The 17,479-nt window shown below is 53.7% G+C and overlaps 1 protein-coding gene across 1 annotated transcript; it reads left to right on the plus strand.

Annotated features, from left to right (window-relative positions):
* Positions 1 to 272: 272 nt before the first annotated feature.
* NAGPA (N-acetylglucosamine-1-phosphodiester alpha-N-acetylglucosaminidase) lies at positions 273 to 9,904 on the plus strand. Its single transcript, XM_041750811.1, has 11 exons — positions 273 to 386; positions 471 to 926; positions 2,693 to 2,832; positions 3,697 to 3,805; positions 4,938 to 5,066; positions 5,538 to 5,743; positions 5,848 to 5,895; positions 6,900 to 7,028; positions 7,215 to 7,346; positions 7,470 to 7,533; positions 9,055 to 9,904. Exons 1-11 carry the CDS (start codon positions 304 to 306, stop codon positions 9,263 to 9,265), a joined length of 1,707 nt encoding a protein of 568 aa, XP_041606745.1. The 5' UTR covers positions 273 to 303; the 3' UTR covers positions 9,266 to 9,904.
* Positions 9,905 to 17,479: the final 7,575 nt, after the last annotated feature.

A 17,479-nucleotide genomic window follows, 5' to 3' on the forward strand; every position in this document is an offset into this window, starting at 1 on the left:
AATTAAAAAAAAAGAAAGAAAAGAAAAAAAGAGAAGAAAAGAAAAAAGAAAAGAAAGAAAAGAAAAGAAAAAAGAAAAGAAAAGAAAAGAAAAGAAAAGAAAAGAAAAGAAAAGAAAAGAAAAGAAAAGAAAAGAAAAGAAAAGAAAAGAAAAGAAAAGAAAAGAAGAAAAGAAAGAAAAGATCCATAGTAAATTATAGGACAAGATCTCGCGATATCCAAAGGAGCCCGAGTTCGGCCGGGGTGCTACTAAGAGCTTGAGTCACGCGGGGCGGTGCCACGTGATCCGAGGCCCGGTTCCAACATGGCGGCCTCCATGGGTCGCTGGCTTTTCCTCCTTGCGCTGCTCGGCTTCCTCCAGGAGGCGGCCAGCAGCCTCGGCTCGGGGTGAGTAAAGGTCTCCAGGGGTGAGCCTGGCTTCGGGGGAGGGGGACACAGTCCTCCGAGCTCACGCCCGCCCTATCCCCGCAGGGCCTCCCGCGACGACGACCTGCTGCTGCCCTACTCCCGGGCGCGCGCGCGCCTCGCCCGGGACTGCTCAAGGGTGCGCGCGGGCAGCCGCGAGCACGAGAGCTGGCCCCCCGCCCCGGCGGCCCCCGGCGCTCGCGGTCCGGCGGTGCGCACCTTCGTTTCGCACTTCGGGAGCCGCGCGGTACCCGGCCACCTGACGCGGGCGGCAGAGCCCCTGCGCACCTTCTCGGTGCTGGAGCCCGGTGGGTCCGGGGGCTGCGCTTCCAGGCGCCGCGCCACCGTGGAGGAGACGGCGCGGGCCGCCGGCTGCAGAGTCGCCCAGAACGGCGGCTTCTTCCGCATGGAGACGGGCGAGTGCCTGGGGAACGTGGTGAGCGACGGGCGCCGGGTGAGCAGCTCCGGGGGGCTGCAGAACGCGCAGTTCGGGATTCGCCGCGACGGGACCCTGGTCACCGGGTGAGGAGGCCGGGAGCCTCGTGACTGTCGAGGGCGGAGGACCTGAGATTGGGGTTGTAGCCGTGGTGCTGGGCTCAAGGTGCCTAACGAAGCTGGGCCTCCGTTTCCATTCTGCAGACTGAGGGGAGTAATACTTTTCCAGCGCTCGGTCAACTCCCGGTGTCGCTGAGCGCTCGCAGTGCGTGAACATGCAGCGCGGTGAACACGCAGACAGCCCTTGTCTTCACGGAGCTCTCTCTCTCTCTCTCTCTCTCGTTACTTGGACGAGTAAATAAAAGGCAGGGAAAATAATGATAAATCTAGATTAAATACAAGTAAAGAAGCAAGGAACAGGGTGAACCAATGTAAGTGCAGTGAGGGTCAACAGGAAAGGCCTGAGAAGGTGAACTCTGGGATGAGACTGAACATTAGTCGCAAGTTTAGCCAAGGTCAGAACTGGACAAGGAGCACTACGGTCAGAAGGAACGGCAAATGCTAAGGCTCAGAGGTGCATAGGGGTTTTGTGTGTGTGTGTGTGTGTGTGTGTGTGTGGGTGGGTGTGTGTGTATGAGGGGTGGAAGGAGCAGAGTATCCGAGGATGGCAGGACTGACTGGTTATTTAAAAACATGCCCTAGGGGCTCCTGGGTGGTTCAGTGGGTTAAGTGACTACCTTCCTTCAGGCTCAGGTCATGATCTCAGAGTCCGGGGATCAAGCCACATGTCTGTCTCCTTGCTCAATGGGGAGTCTGCTGGTCCCTCTCCCTCTACCCCTCCTCCCACTTGTGCTCTCTTTCTGAAATACATGGGTAAAATCTTTAAAAAACAAACAAACAAACAAAACAGCATGCTCTATTCCTGGCTGGAGACTAGGTTGGAGGGACCAAAGTAGAAGCAAGGAGACCAATTAAGACTCGTCAGCAAGGGCAGCCTGGGTGGCTCAGCGGTTTAGCACTGGCTTTCGCCCCGGAGTGTGATCCTGGAGGCCCGAGATCCAGATCAAGTCCTGTGTCGGGCTCCTTGCAGGGAGCCTGCTTCTCCCTCTGCCTGTGTCTCTGCCTCTCTCTCTCTCTCTCTCTCTCTCTCTCTCTCTCATAAGTAAATAAATAAAATGTTAAAAAAAAAAAAAGTCTGCAGGCCTCAGGTGGTAGTTTGGCTAGAGTGATGGCCTAGGAGGTTGAGGGCCAATGATGAACTTGAAATCTGTTGAGAATCGTGGTTTAAATTACTTTTTAAAAAGATTTTATTTATTTATTCATGAGAGACACAGAGAGAGACACAGAGACACAGGCAGAGGGAGAAGCAGGTCCCATGCAGGGAGCCCGATGCAGAACTCCATCCCGGGACCCCAGGATCATGCCCCGGGCCTAAGGCAGGCACTGAACCACTGAGCCACCCAGGTGTCCTTCGTGGTTTAAATTAGATGAGGTAAAAGTACCTAGGTGGCTCAGCGGTTGAGCATCTGCCTTTGGCTCAGAGCATGATCCCTGGGATGGAGTCCCACATCGGGCTCCCCCGATGGAGCCTGCTTCTCCTTCTGCCTATGTCTCTGCCTCTCTCTGTGTGTCTGTCGTGAATAAATAAATAAAATCTTAAAAAATAATAAATTAGATAAGGTATTAACTGGGATGCATAGACTGTTTACAAAGGCTACACTCAGGATCAGGATAGTTCCTGGGACACCAAGAGGAATCAAGCAGCCAACCTGAGGAGGGGGAGGTAGGAGGGAGCCCTACTACCTGCAAATGTCCCTGCTGGTAAGTGAATGTCATGCCTTTTCTTTGTCCAGGTACTTGTCTGAAGAAGAGGTGCTGGACACTGAGAATCCATTTGTGCAGCTGCTGAGTGGGGTCGTGTGGTTGATCCGCAATGGAAGTGTGTACATCAACGACAGCCAGGCGGCTGAGTGCGATGAGACACAGGAGACAGGTCTGGGGGCTGGGTGTGGCATAGTCTCGATGAGAACCAAGATCGATGGGCTGGTGGGGAAAGCTGTTCTTAAGTCTTTGAGCAAGTACTAATTTAGGTACAGGGGACCCATGGGAATTATAGCAAATAAGGTCCTTGCTCTCAGGGAATACCTAAGAGAGAATGGGTATGTAATTTGCTGGAAGTGGTAAGTGCTAAGAAAGAAAAAGTTGGGGGAGAGGGAATAGGTAGAGGAAAGGAACTGTGAATAGAATCCCGAATCCCTGAGGGTAAGGCCCAAACCTGTATGTTTTAACAAATCTTTTGGGTAATTCAGTTTGAGAACCACTGGGATGTGGAATACTGGGATGGGAAGGGATACTATGGCCCTGATGTGGAAATGGCTGCTTTAGACTGGGCAGTCAGAGAGGTCTCACTGAGGAGGTGCCCTAGATTGGAAAGAGCACACCACAGGAGGAGCTGAGGAGAAGCACAGTCCCAACCCGAGGGAACAGAAGGTGTAGGAGCCCTAAAGCAGAAAGTGGCTACAGGGTAGTGAGAGAAGAGCCCCTGGAGATGAGGTAGGAGAAGCCGATGAGGGTGGCCATGGTGGGCCTTGGATTTTGTGCTGAGAACAGTGGAAACCATTAGAGAGTTTTCTTCAGGAGGCTGATGTCACTTAATTTACACCTAAGGGGGGCCATCTGGCTACTGTGGGGAGGCTGAGTGGGACGGGGCAGAGAGGAGGCAGGACGACATGTCTAAGCAAGACGCTGGATGGCGTGGACCAGGAGGTGGAGAGTGGCATTGGACTGGCCAAAAATAGGCAGAGCCCAGGAAGCTTCCCACAGAGCCAGGTGATCAGCCAGGCTTCTTCTCTTTTAGGTTCCTTTAGCAAATTTGTGAATGTGATGTCAGCCAGGACAGCTGTGGGACATGACCGGAAAGGGCAGCTGGTGCTCTTCCACGCAGACGGGCAGACGGAGCAACGGGGGTGAGTGCCAGGAACTGGGAATGCCAGGCCTGGGCTGAGTCCTGCTTTGAAGAACTTCAGCCCACGGACAGCTGAATACATAAGAGGAGACAAAGAAGACCCCTTTGCCAGGCCTAAGTCCCGGTCCTACCTAAGAGCCCTTTGGACTCCCACCTGTTCCCTGGGGATGTTCATTGTCTATCTGTCCTCTGCCTTCCCACCCAAAAGGGTCCCTAGGTCTCTCTCACTTCTGAGAACTCCTTGTCCTCTACACGCTTCCTCTCATTCTCTCCAACTTTTGGCCTCTGCTCTCCTGAGCCCCAGATAGGAAGTAATTACAAAGTTAGCAGGAGAAGAGCTCTGTTACGGTCGCAGCTCTGCCATTTGCTAGCTCTGTGGCCACAGATAAGTCACTTAACTTCCCTGAGCCACAGTTTTTTTTCTGTGAAGAGTGTGTTAGTTTGCTATTGCTGTGTGACAGACAAGCACGAACAGCACCCATTCGTTAATCACAGTTCTATAGGTCGGAAATCTGGGGGGCTCTCCTGGGCCCTCCGTGTTCCAGGTATCCCGTGCACGAAATCAAGCCGTTTACCAGGCAGGACTCTACTCTGGAGCTTCGTAAAAGAATCCTCTTCTCCGCAACTTCGGGTTGTTGGCAGAAGGCGCTTCTTTGTGGTTGTTAGGACTAAAGTCTGTGTTTCCTTGCTGGTCGTTGGCCGGGAGACCCTCAGCTCCTTCAGGCTGCCCACATTCCTTCCCATGCGTGTTACCTGCCCCCATCGCCAAGCCAGCAAACATGTCCAGTCCCTTCATCCCCTTTGCATTTCCAGTCTCTCACTTCACATTCTGCCAGCAGCCAGGGAAAGGTCTGCTTGTAAGAGCTCTTGTGACTCCATCGGGCCCACCCCGATAACCCAGGACAGTGTCTCCCCACTTGCAAACAGTTGAGCCATTTAAACACAGTCATGGGAGTGATCTTTCATTATATTCACAGCTTCCGAAGGTGAGGACGGAACATTTTGGGGGGAAGCTCATTTAGAAATTTGTCTGCCACGGTGGGTGGCGTAATACTGTCCACCACGGAAAGTAAGACCAGTTAAAGTGGAAATGGGGGTTGGACATAGTCAGCATTAATGCTCTTGTGCTACAGCATTAACCTGTGGGAGATGGCTGAGTTCTTGCTGAAACAGGACGTGGTCAACGCCATCAATCTGGATGGGGGGGGCTCTGCCACCTTCGTGCTCAACGGGACCTTGGCCAGTTACCCGTCAGATCACTGGTAAGCATGCCAGAGCCCCATTCTTGAGGTCGAAATCCCAGCCGGTCCTCAGCTGTCTCGTTTAAATGTTGAGCACCTACTGTGTGCCAGGCTTGAGGATTCAGCAGTGAGCAAGAAGAGCCAAGATCCCTGCCTCTCACTAATTAAAGGAGGAGTGTTGGTTCTATGTAGTGTAGCAGTACCACCCACACCAATGAAAGGGGGTTGATAGGTCAGAGCATAATGGAACCTGAGACCTGAAGGTGGAAGAGGTGGCAAGGCTGGGCCAGGAGAACCTTCTGGGCTGTGAGAACAGCATGGGTAAAGGCCCTGTGGTTGGAAGAGATTGTCAGGGTGAGAAGAACCTGTAAAAGGCTGGAGAAGGGGCAGTGGAGAGCAGCAGTCCTCCGGGGCTATAGGACAGGGGAAGGGGGCGTTAGCTGGGGATGGCCAGAGCCTTGGCCTCTCTTCACACACCATGTCCCCCTGCAGCCAGGACAACATGTGGCGCTGTCCACGCCGCGTGTCAACTGTGGTGTGTGTGCACGAGCCCCACTGCCAGCCGCCTGACTGCAGCGGCCATGGGACCTGTGTGGAGGGGCGCTGCCAGTGCACAGGGCACTTCTGGCAAGGCGCTGCCTGCAACAAGCTGGACTGCGGCCCCTCCAACTGCAGCCAGCATGGGCTTTGCACAGAGAGTGAGTGGGGTCTCTGGGGAGGCAGCTGTAACTGGGGCTCCCAGCTCTCATGGCCCCAGCCCCGCCTGGGCCCTCACCTGGCCGTCTCGGTCTTGTCTTGGCAGCTGGCTGCCGCTGTGAAGCTGGATGGACGGGGTCCAACTGCAGTGAAGGTAAAAGCCACCAGGCCAGCTGCCTCCCCACCCCAGGCTGCATGGGGAGAGGGGGAGCGGGGCAGCTGCCTTTATCTCCCTCCCTTTATCTCCTGTTTCTTGCTCTCACCTGACTGTGAATCACTGCATCAGTGTTCTGCAGCAGCCACAACAAATTCCCCAGACTGCATGACTTAAAACAACAGAAATTTATTCTTTCACAGTTCAGGAGGCCCAAACTGCAAAATCAAGGTGTCTGCACTTGGGAGGGCCCACACTCCCTCTGAAGGGTCTAGGGGAGGCTCCTTCCTGCCCCTTCCAACTCCAGGTGGCTCCAGGCTCCCTGGCCTTGTGGCTACGTCACTCCAGTCTCCGTCCTCACACAGCCTTCCCCCGTGTCTCTCCGTTCCCTTACACGTTGCCCAGGTCATTGGATTTAGGGCCCACTCTAAACCCAGGACGCTTTTATCTCTTAGGATCTTAATTGTATTTGCAAAGACTCTGTGTCCAAACATAGTCATGTTCAGATTCCAAGAATTAGGACATAACTTTTTGAAGAGACACATTTCAACCCACTGCAACCATCCAGAGTTTCAAATCCTTCAGGATTTTTTTTTTTTTTCTTTAATAAGTGAGAGAAATGAGCCCCTCAGCCTGACCTGCCCAGGTGCTCCTGCTGCTCCCGGACTCACTGACAGCTCTGCTCCTCCACACCGCAGCGTAAAGGCCCTGTCCTCAGGGCCCTGCCTGCTCCACCCCATCCAGGAGTCTGCTGCTGCTGCCCACTTGCTCACATCCCTCCTGCACTTGTACATCCACGTCTGTTCTGTGGCTCACCGGCCACCTGCCCATCTGGACAGGAAGCTGCAGGAGGGCAGAGCCTCAGGGCCTGCCATAACCTTCTGTTGGAAGAATGCGTGAACCTGCAGGGCCACTTGGGGTGACTGATGTGTTTTCAGTCCTGTTGGCCCTAGCCTAGGAGGGGCCGGGCTGCATGTTGAGAAGACACCTCTTTCCCCTGCTAGCTTGCAGCAATGGCTCCTTCGGGGAGGACTGCGCCATGAAGTGCCGGTGTCAGAATGGAGCTGCCTGTGACCCAGTCCGGGGGACTTGCACTTGTACTTCCGGCTTCACTGGAGACACCTGTGAGCAGGGTACGCTAGGTGGGCCCCATGTCTGCCAGGAGGAAGCACCACCCAGGGGCACCTCTGGGGTCTAGCCTGAGGGGTCCCCAGGGGCACTTGTGCTTCAGCCCAGCTCTGCACACACCTGGGGCACATCCTGTCAGTGCAGAGTGAGGCCCTGCCACTGAGACCTCCACATCTGCCTCCCCTCCACAGAGTGTCCCCTCGGCTGGCACGGGCCAGGCTGTCAGAGGCCTTGCGAGTGTGAGCACCAGTGTCCCTGTGACCCCCAGACTGGTAACTGCAGCCTGGCCCAGGCGCCAGCCCTTAACAGCATCCTCTCCCAAGGTATGGCTTCTCCCGAACCCCCAGGGGCAGGAGCAGGAGGAGGGCACACTCTTCTCCCTGCATGTCAGCCTCTCTGTGGTGTTTTGTTTTTTTTTTTTTTTTTTTCTCTGTGGTGTCTTACAGTGAAGCAATGTCTCCGGCCATCCCAGACCACCCTGAGACCAGGAGAACTCTCCCTTCTTACTGGGTAGGAGATTCAGTGGGACTTGGGGCGGGGATGGGAGCAATCCCCCCTCCCTCCACCTGTGAGGTATGGCCTCTGCTCAGGGACTAGGCAAGGCCAGGGGGTGGCAGAGGGGCACCCAGGTGACATTTCTCCCAATGTAAGAGCAGAAAGAGTGACAGCTGATGCTCACAGTCACCAAAGTCATCCTGGGAGATGGTGAGAAGGACCCTGGTCTCCACCCCAGTGGGAGTCCAGAGGGCAGGGCATCGGGTTCCTTTCCCTGGACATAAGACTCAGGACTTATTTTCTCAGTAGCTGGCACAGAAGTGTCCCAAGGAGCTCACGTCATTTCTCAAGTACCTCTGTGTGCTCCTTGTGCTCTTTAGCTCTGTTTTCTGGTGAGTTGGTCTCCAACTTGACCTCTGGGAGGGTGTACTGGAAAGAGACTGCCGGGTTCCAGCTCTAGAGTTTCTGCTTCAGTAGAGCTGGGCTGGAGCCTGAGAATCTGCATTGCCAGTGCTACCCCAGGTGGTGCTGATGCTGCCCATATGGGGACCTCGCTTTGAGAACTTCTTTTCTTGTGGTTCTCACCTCATGGCCCAACCCTGGGTACCAGCCCAGCCCCACCCTCGTTGAAGGTGGCAATCAGATGTGGGTATGAATGAAAAGCTCCTGGCATCCTAGGGGACAGTCTCATTACTAACGCAGATCCCAGGTCCCTCCTGGAGGTCTTGACTTGTGACCCTGGGGTGAGGCTCCAAAGGCCCAGCACCACATGTGAAGAAAACCCCTGGAAACGTACTTTGAGAATGCACCCAGAGCAGTGGCAGTGGCTCCCAGGAGCACTCTGCTCCCAGTCTTAAGTTCAGTCTCTTTGAGTGTGAGACTGTGAGCCCCTCCTCCCCGGGGCAGACCGGGAACCTATTGACAGCTCCTGGCCAGGGAAGCGGAGCCCGGAGGGGCTGACGAGCATGCTTCCCAACAATGTGCTTGTGTCTGCTTTTGCGTTGAGGGCTTCAGCCAGAGTGTCACATGGAGAAGGAAAACAGGATTATTGAAGGACCCCGCCAGCTCCACAGGAGGGAGGAGGGGGTGCAGTTCTCTCTGCTATTTCTGCCTTGAGGTTTCTGGAACAGAGACCAACAATTGTGATCAACATGCCCTGGAGCACAGGATGCAAACTTATACCTCTTGTGGCGTCATCATAAGATCCCCAACTGTATTTTATTTGGCCTGCATAATTTAAAAAATTTAAGATAGATGTAGCAACATCTGAAAATCGGTAACAGTCATGTGAAAATTTTTTTCGTGGTTTCTCTTGAAATGTCAAGAGATGTGGCAGGGCTGGTCTGCCATCCCACGTGGTGACCATCACTCCTGCTCCCCAAACATGGCCCTGCCAGGTCCACTTTGCTCCTGGACAGTCTTTGTGTTTTCCCTGGAGGCCCCTGACTCTGCCTCTGTTCTGGCAGAGGGAAGAAAGGGAAATCCTTCCAGCACTTCCCCAAAACCCCCTCTTTAGGCTTTCTCTTCTGCACACAGGACCAGCTGGCTGGCCCTCACCCTGGGCCTGGTTTTCCTTCTGCTGATCAGCATGGTGGCAAACGTGTCCTTGCTCCTTGGCTCAAGAGCAGAGCGAAGCCGGCACCTGGACGGAGCCTATGTTTACCACCCACTGCAGGAAATGAATGGGGAGCTCCTGGCTGCAGAGAAGGAACAGCCGGCTGATGCCCACAACCCCTTTAAAGACTGAAGCTGCCAGCTGCCCATCATGGCCTGCTCTGAAGGCTGTTTTTGACACGGTCGTGATTTCTGCAAGGGGAATTTCAAGGCCACTGACCATCTGTCTGGGTGATCTCAGCCGTGGTACCAAGCCAAGCTTCTGATAGCACCTGTGCCTCTACCCCTCACGTGGCCCGGGGCCCTCACCTGGTTGCCTGCCGTGACACGTGCAACCCCAGCAACGCAGTGCTCCCCAGAGAGAGACTGCCTCCTTCCCTGCCTGCCTGTGTCTGCTGCCTATGAGGCCTGTCCCCCGAGGGCCTGCTCCGCTGCCAGAGAGACTCCAGCCTCCTGAGGCTGGGGCTGCTAGCGATGGAACTCAACCAGGACCGTGCCATGACCGGGGCAAGGTCCGGCCAGCCCCATTGGACAGGGATGGACTAAAGAGACGATGGCCACGTCACGGGACCCTTTTCTACAGACTTCATCACAGAATTTGCCAATTAGAATTTTATTTCCTATCATGGAACGCTCCTTGGAAGAGATAGAGGATGAAATCATGTTTACAAGCTTTCTATTTTGGCATCCTGCTGCAGAGAGAATTTTTTTCTATCACTTGAATAAATCAGTGTAATAAAAGGAGCCCCCCGGGTGGCACCTAAAGCCTGAATTGTGGATTTCTGGATGTGCATAGATCTTTTTTTTTTTTTTTTTTTAGATTTTATTTTATTTATTCATGATAGACACAGAGAGAGGTCGAGACACAACACAGGCAGAGGGAGAAGTAGGCTCCATGCAGGAAGCCCGATGTGGGACTCAGTCCTGGGATCTGGGGATCACACCCTGAGCCAAAGACAGACACTCAATCACTGTGCCACCCAGGCATCCTGGGATGTGCCTAGGTCTTAACAGGTGGGGTTACTTCACCTGGATCTGGGGTCATAGACAAGCAGCCCAAAGCACTTCCAGCTCCCTGATCTGTTTGTTTAATCCAGGGCTTCTCACTTTATGGTGCACACGAGTCACTTGGAGATCCTGTTAAAATGAAGATTCTGGCCCTGGGGTCGGGTACGGGACCCTGACTTTCTAATAAGCTCCCAGGTGAAGCCGAGACTGGGTGTCTGGACCATGTTTTGAACGGAAGTGGTTTATTTTTTTATTTTTTTAAAGATTTTATTTATTCATAGAGGCAGAGACACAGGCAGAGGGAGAGGGAGACGCAGGCTCCATGCAGGGAGCCCGATGTGGGACTCGATCCTGGGTCTCCAGGATCACACCCCAGGCTGCAGGCGGTGCCAAACCGCTGCGCCACCGGGGCTGCCCCGGAAGTGGTTTAGTCTGCACCATTACTTAATAGAGTTTTAGTTAGTTACCAGCATTTTAAAAGTCAGGATATAAACAACTTCAGATTTCTGATTTCTTTTTAAGAGGGTGAGCCAGCAGCCCTTGCCAACGCCCTTCTAGGGCAACGAGATGCTAGAGATGAGAACCCCTGGTCCCCTCCTGGGCCTGCCTTCTCCAGGTCATCATAGCCCCAGCGATCTGTGGCCTGCCACCCTGTATCTGAGGTTAAAAACCTGTGGCCAGGAAGGGTCTTCAGGAAATGTCTGGCAGCCCCTTCTCCCCCCACCCCCCATGACTGCATATTACACTGCTCAGCAGATCTTTTGGGATGAGTGATGAGGGAGGTACTGTAAGCTCTCGGCAGGTCCTCAAAGAGATGCACATTATGAACTGAATGTGTCCCCGCAAGATTCCTATGTGGGAGCCCTAACGCTCTGCTCTCTGCCCTCCCCCATCATGTGCTAGTATGAGGAGGTGGGGCCTTTGGTTTAATTAGTTTTTCCTGAGGTTGTGAGGGTGGTCCCCTCATGATAGGATTAGTGCTTTCACAAGAGGAAGAGACAGGAGACCACCCTCTCCACACGCACAAAAGAGGTCATGTGAATGCACAGCAAGCTGGCAGCTGTCTACAAGCCAATAAGTGGGCCCTCACCAAAAATTAAATTTGTTGGCACCTTGATTTTGGACTTCGAGCCTCCCGAACTGTGAGATAAAAAAAAAAAAAAAAAAAAAGATTTTATTTATCCATTCATGAGAGACACACAGAGAGAGGCAGAGACACAGGCAGAGGGAGAAGCAGGCTCCATGCAGGGAGCCCGATGCGGGACTCAATCCCAGGGCTCCAGGATCACCCCCTGGGCTGAACGCGGCCCTAAACCGCCGAGCCACCAGGGCTGTGGAAAGAGATGTTTATAAGCCGCCCAGTGTATGGTATTTGTCATAGCAACTTGAGCAGGCTAAGACACGGAATAACTAGTACTTACCTGGTACTGCATAACCAGTCCAAAACTTGGGCAGCTTAAAACAACCACCAGTTACTCCTTCTGAAAAAATAATAATCTTTCACGATTCTAGGGTCAAACTAGGTGATATTGTTGATGTGGGCTGAGGTCAGTGATCTCAGCTGGGCTCATGGGTAAGTCTGCAACAGCTAATGGGCCCACTGGGGTCTGGTCTGGGATGGCCACAGCTGATGACGGCTTCACCTGGTGCCTCCTCCTCCCAGAGGCTGGATCAGGCTCAGGATCCAGATGTGGATGGGGATCCTGGAAGGGTCTTTTGAAGCTTTCGCTCAGAACTGGCATGACCTCCTTTCCACCATGTTCTGTTAGCTGGTGCCCAAGATCCCCAGAGTCAGCCCCCACTCACCTCTTAGTAAGGGGAGCTTCAAAGAGACATGAGTCCAAGAGCCTAATTGAGCCCATCCTGTATCCATGGACTGTACTGCTGGTCTGGTTTCACCTCAGGAAGAATTTGATTCAGAGAAGTGAAATAGCTCAGGCCAGTTTCCCAGACTCCATGTAGAGTCTGCATGACTTCCCGTCTTGTTGGGCTGGCAGGATCAAGGGGGATTGGGAGGCACCAACACAATGGCGGCGGACCCCCCACCTTGTGGCCCCACCTCAGAACGTTCCTGTTGTGCCCAAGATTGCGAATCCGAGAAACCACCAAGGAGTCGACACGGATGAAAGCACACGAGGGTTTATTAGCAAGCTCGAGCTGGGTCCAAGTATACCCATCGCAGCGGAGCAGGGACTTGGACCTGGAGGTGGGTTACAGCTGGATTTTTATGGGGTGGTCTAGGGGGTTTTCAGTAAGGGTGGGGGAGTTTCTCAAGCTCTTAGTTCCTCATTCTGATATGGGGTGTGCTCTGCGGGTTTTTCTTGGAACTGACTAGGGCTACAGGCCGCAGGGTGTGCTTATCTAGGGGCCAGGGGTGGGGAACATTTTCTGAATTTCTTGGGTCCCACAGTTCCACCACCAGCAGATCGCCCAAGGATATGTCATCAGGGGGAGCCTGGACCTCTGCAGGAAACCTGAACCGTACTTACCCAGACCCCATATAAGGACCTGGGCAGTTACTGCCCCAGGCCGATTCCACCAGTAATATGCCTAATACCTATCCCCCTCCCCTCTTAAAAAGCCCACTGGCAGGGCAGCCTGGGTGGCTCAGCAGTTTAGCGCCTGCCTTCAGCCCAGGGCCTGATCCTGGAGACCTGGGATCGAGTCCCACGTCAGGCTCCCTGCATGGAGCCTGCTTCTCCCTCTGCCTGTGTCTCTGCCTCTGTCTCTCTCTGTCTCTCATGAATGAATAAATAAAATCTTAAAAAAAAAAAAAAAAAAGCCTGCTGGCCCTCCCCTGCACGGGACTTCCGTGCTCTCTCCCTCCCTCCCCTGCGGGGCTGTGGAACCATGGAACCTCTCTGAGACCATGTCCCATTAAAAGCCTGTTTAGACCCACTTCGCCTGGCCTTTCTATTCCATTTCACTACTGATCGGATTAAACTGGACACTTGGTGCCGAAACCCGGGAGGAGATCGAGGCCCCTGCTGGTGGGGAGCCTCTCTCCTCTCCCTACCACAACCCTAACTGAACCCAGTGCCTGGAAATACCGGGTAAGTTGCCCTGATTCTGTGCCTCTGTCCGGGTGGTCCTGCCTGAAGCCGTGGCCGTGCCAGGGCAACTCCACCGAGCCACCGGGTGGCCCTCCGCCAGTCCCTGGGGATCAGGAGACGTCCTCATCCTCACGGTGACCTCGGTTTCTGTCCGTGACCCTGAGCTGCAAATGGGGACACTTGTTTTCAGCCTCTGGGTTACCCAGCAGGAATCCTGGGAACTGCCCTTGGGTTGTCTACCGGCCAATTTCGAAACTCTGGGGTTCTCACAGGATCCCAGAAAACGCCGTCTTACCAAATCCTTATGGATCCGAACAACCTCCATCACCGCCAGGGTAAATCATCTGAGGTCCCTTACATTCAGGCTTTTTGGAACCTCCGCTCTCACCCCTCCCTCTGTTCCCGATGTTCCACTGCTCCAGTCATTCTGGTGCAGGCGCCACCTCCTTCTGCCCCCGAAACAAAAGCACCTGATGCCTATCCTCCTTCCCCCCTCTCAGAACCTCCCGAGGGTCTCACTTGTCCCCCAGTCAGGGGAACCCCTCCCCCTGCCCTCTCCCTATCCGAAATCCCCTGCCCCTCTCCTCCTTCTCCTGCCTCCCAATCACACACTTCTTTACCCGTTTCTGACCCTCAACCTTCAAGCTCTTGCCTCCCCTCTGACCTCCGTGCGCACAAGATCCCACAAGGTCTCCTCCTCCCCTGACCTGGCCTCCCCACTGCGAGAGGTGGCGGGAGCTGAAGGGGTTGTTAGGGGCCACGCTCCTTTCTCGCTCCAGGACCTTTGCCAAATTGAAAAATGGCTGGGCTCTTACTCTGCTAATCCAGGAATCAAGGAATCAAGGAATTCCAAGATTTGGCCCAGGCATAGGACTTGACTTGGCCTGATTTGCATGTTGTCCAGCCCGCAGCCCTTGCATGGAGGCGAGGGAGTGTATTGTATTCAGGCCACTGCCCGAGAACATGCCAGGGGGCCGTTAGACCGATGCCGGGCATCCGACGCCGTGGATCCGGACGTGATCATCTGGGGTGGCTGCGGCGCCGGCGCCGCGACGGCGTGGCCATTGTCTCCTCGCTGGCACGGGGGTGGCCTCTAACAAGGCCATCAACTATGATAAACGGGGAAGTCGTTCAGAACCCAGATGAAAACCTTGCCATTTTCCTTAATAGGGTCACTGAGGCCTTAACCCAGTACGCTCGCCTGGACCCTGCCTCCCTGCCGGGACTACTGTCTTGGCGACCCATTTTATCTCTCAGCCCTCCCCCGATATCCATAAGACATTAAAGAAGGCCGAGGAGGGTCCCCAAACTCCCATTCCCAACCTGGTGAAAATGACATTTAAAGTTTTTAACACCCGAGAGGAAGTGGCTGAACTGAAGAGGCAGGCTAGACTCCAGCAGAAGGTCCAGCTCCAGACCCAAGCCTTGGTGCAGCCCCGCGGCCGGCGGGCTTGCTTCAGATGCGGCACCAAGGGACACTGGGCCCGTCAATATCCCAATCCCAAGAAGCCAACGCAGCCACGCCCTCAATGTCGAATGATGGGCCACTGGAAATCCAACAGCCCGGTCTCGGAGGATCCTCGGCGCCTCCACGCGGAGGAAACCCTGAGCCAGTAAGTCCGGCCTTCCAACCGCTCGGGTTGGACAATGACTGGCGGGGCCCAGACATACATCAATCCCTACACATTGGTCCCAAGGCCTTACACCAGTTCCTAGAACCCCTTTTCCACTATCCACATCTCTGAAAGGTTATTGGAGAGGTGCATTAATCTTGTAAACCTGCTCCACTGTAAACGCTCAAGGGGGAATTCGCAGGCCGGGACCCAATCACCAGCTCTGTGGCCACCAACCTGGCGAGGACTGGCAGCTTGACTTTTCCCACATGCCGCACCATAAATGTTTTCACTACCTATTAACCTTAGTGGACAACTTTACAGGGTGGATAGAGGCTTTCCCCACAGCTCAGGAGACGGCCGATGTGTGGCCACCATACTCATCGAACACATGATTCTGAGATTAGGCTTCCCGCGGACCCTACAATCTGACAATGGCCTGGCTTTCATCTCCAGCATCACCCAGCAAGTCTCCGAGAGCCTAAATATTACCTGGAAACTCCATATCCCGTATCACCCCCCAGTCTTCGGGTAAGGTAGAGTGGGCCAACAGCCTTCTCAAGGAACATCTCACCAAACTTACCCTTGAAACCTGCCTGTCCCGGCCAACCCTCCTCCCACTGGCTTTAACAAGGCTCAGAGCTACCCTGAGAGGGCTGTCGGGTCTAAGTCCCTTTGAGCTTCTCTACGGGCAGCCTTTCCTGCTCACTCAAAATCTTCCATCATCATCTCCTCCTTTCCTATCTTGCCTACCTTACCTAATTCTTCTAAGAGCCCTCCTACGGGCCCATGCGGATTCAGTCACCCCTACTCCAGGAGAACCCACACCAGATACTCCCCACTCTCTGGCCCCAGGACATAGTGTCCTACTAAAAGAACTACACCCAAAAACTTTACAGCCTAAGTGGACTGGTCTCTATACGGTGGTCCTTACAACCTCCATGGCCGCCAAACTCACAGGACACCACCCGTGGGTACACATCTCTAAATTAAAGCGAGCCCCCTCGCAAGATGTATGGACGGCACAACCTTTGGGACCTACTCAAATACAACTTTCGCGCCATCCTCCTCCTGGTCCTATCTCCTAGTCACTCCACCACTGACCCTGGGTTTAGGTGGAGGTTAGTTTGCTTTATTTATTTATTTATTTATTTATTTATTTATTTATTTATTTATTTATTTTTGTTTATTTATTGTTTTACATGACAGAAACCTGGGACCAGGGAATCCTGTCTCACCTTATTTCTACCCCTGATTGTCAACCTTTAGGTTGCCAGGCTAGCATCAATTTCACCTTTGATAGATTTTACTCCCTCCCTCCACCTGGTCCTAATCCTGGTTCTGATCCAATAATCTGTTTCACCTGTGATCAGACTCATCCTAACTGTCAAAATTATTGGGTCCAAACTAATGGGGGCTGTCCTTATTCTTACTGCAATACCCATCATCTTTGTCAGGGCCCTTTCACCGGTCCTTCTACGGCCCATCATCAACCTTGTCGTTTCTACCAACAGTCCAGCAAATATGCCCTAACTGTTCCGGACCCTTGGGACCCCTGCTGGGCAACGGGGGTAATGGCGAAACTTTACCACTGGGGTTGCTCCTCCTACCCTACTGCCTCCCTCCAAATCTAGATCATACATAAGGGTCTTACAAAACCAATCTACCCTAAAAGATCAAGCTGACCCCATTCGTGCACAGGAACAACTTCTCCAAACCCACCTACAGACTAACCCACCTCAGGACCAGGACCCCTTCTCCTGGGTAAAACTTACCCAACAAGGCACTTCCCTTGCCAACCTTCCTGGCACGGGCAATCTGTCCCATTGTTTTATCTGTGCTGCTATAGGCAAAACTCCCCTTGTGGCCCGTTCCCTCCCCAATGCATTCAGCCCCACCAGCCCCACACCCACACCTCCCGGTGCCTCATCCCTCTATCACTAGTGTTCCCCTATTTACTGACCCTCTTAATCATCAATTCCCCTTCTGTTACTCCACCTAACTCATCCCTTTGCAGAGTCACCCAGTCATACATCACCTCTCATCACACTCCTATCAGTGGTTTCTTTTGGTGCAATGGCACCCTATCTAAATCTCTCAATACCTCTGCCTCCCTCCTCTGTCTGTCTGTCTCCCTAGTTCCACGATTAACTATCTATAGTCAGGCAGAAATAGCCCTCCTTACCAGCCCTCCCCCCAAAAAACAAAAAAGGGCAATCTTTCTCCCACTAGTTGTCGAGGTCTCCCTGGCCTGAACCCTGGTGGCCACGGGATTGGGGACAGGGGCCTTAATCCACTCTGTAGGTTCCACCAGGGACCTATCTGAAAGGCTTTGAGTGGCCATCGAGGCCTCGGCTGAGTCTCTGGCCTCCCTCTAACACCAGATAACCTCTCTGGCCCGGCTGGCCCTCCAGAACCGATGCACCTTGGACCTCCTCACCGCAGACAAGGGAGGAGCCTGCATGTTCCTCAAAGAAAGAGTGCTGCTACTACATCAATGAAACAGGTGTAGTCGAGACCAATCTCCACACCCTCGCCAGAGTTCGTGAGTCTCTCCAGGCCCCGGTACCACCCTGGCGGCCTAACTATGCCCCAATGGTGGCAGCCCCCACTAACCACATGGCTCCTCCCCCTCCTAAGCCCACTCCTAATCATCGGCATACTATTAATGGT

Source organism: Vulpes lagopus, chromosome 3, assembly GCF_018345385.1.
Source record: "Vulpes lagopus strain Blue_001 chromosome 3, ASM1834538v1, whole genome shotgun sequence".
NCBI classification, from domain to species: Eukaryota; Metazoa; Chordata; class Mammalia; order Carnivora; family Canidae; genus Vulpes; species Vulpes lagopus.

Coding starts and splice junctions, on each gene's coding strand:
- NAGPA (XM_041750811.1), top strand. CDS start 304: ATGGCGGCCTCCATGGGTCGCTGGCTTTTCCTCCTTGCGCTGCTCGGC. Junction 927..2,692: donor GACGGGACCCTGGTCACCGG/GTGAGGAGGCCG, acceptor TTCTTTGTCCAG/GTACTTGTCTGAAGAAGAGG. Junction 5,896..6,899: donor GGGGTCCAACTGCAGTGAAG/GTAAAAGCCACC, acceptor TTCCCCTGCTAG/CTTGCAGCAATGGCTCCTTC.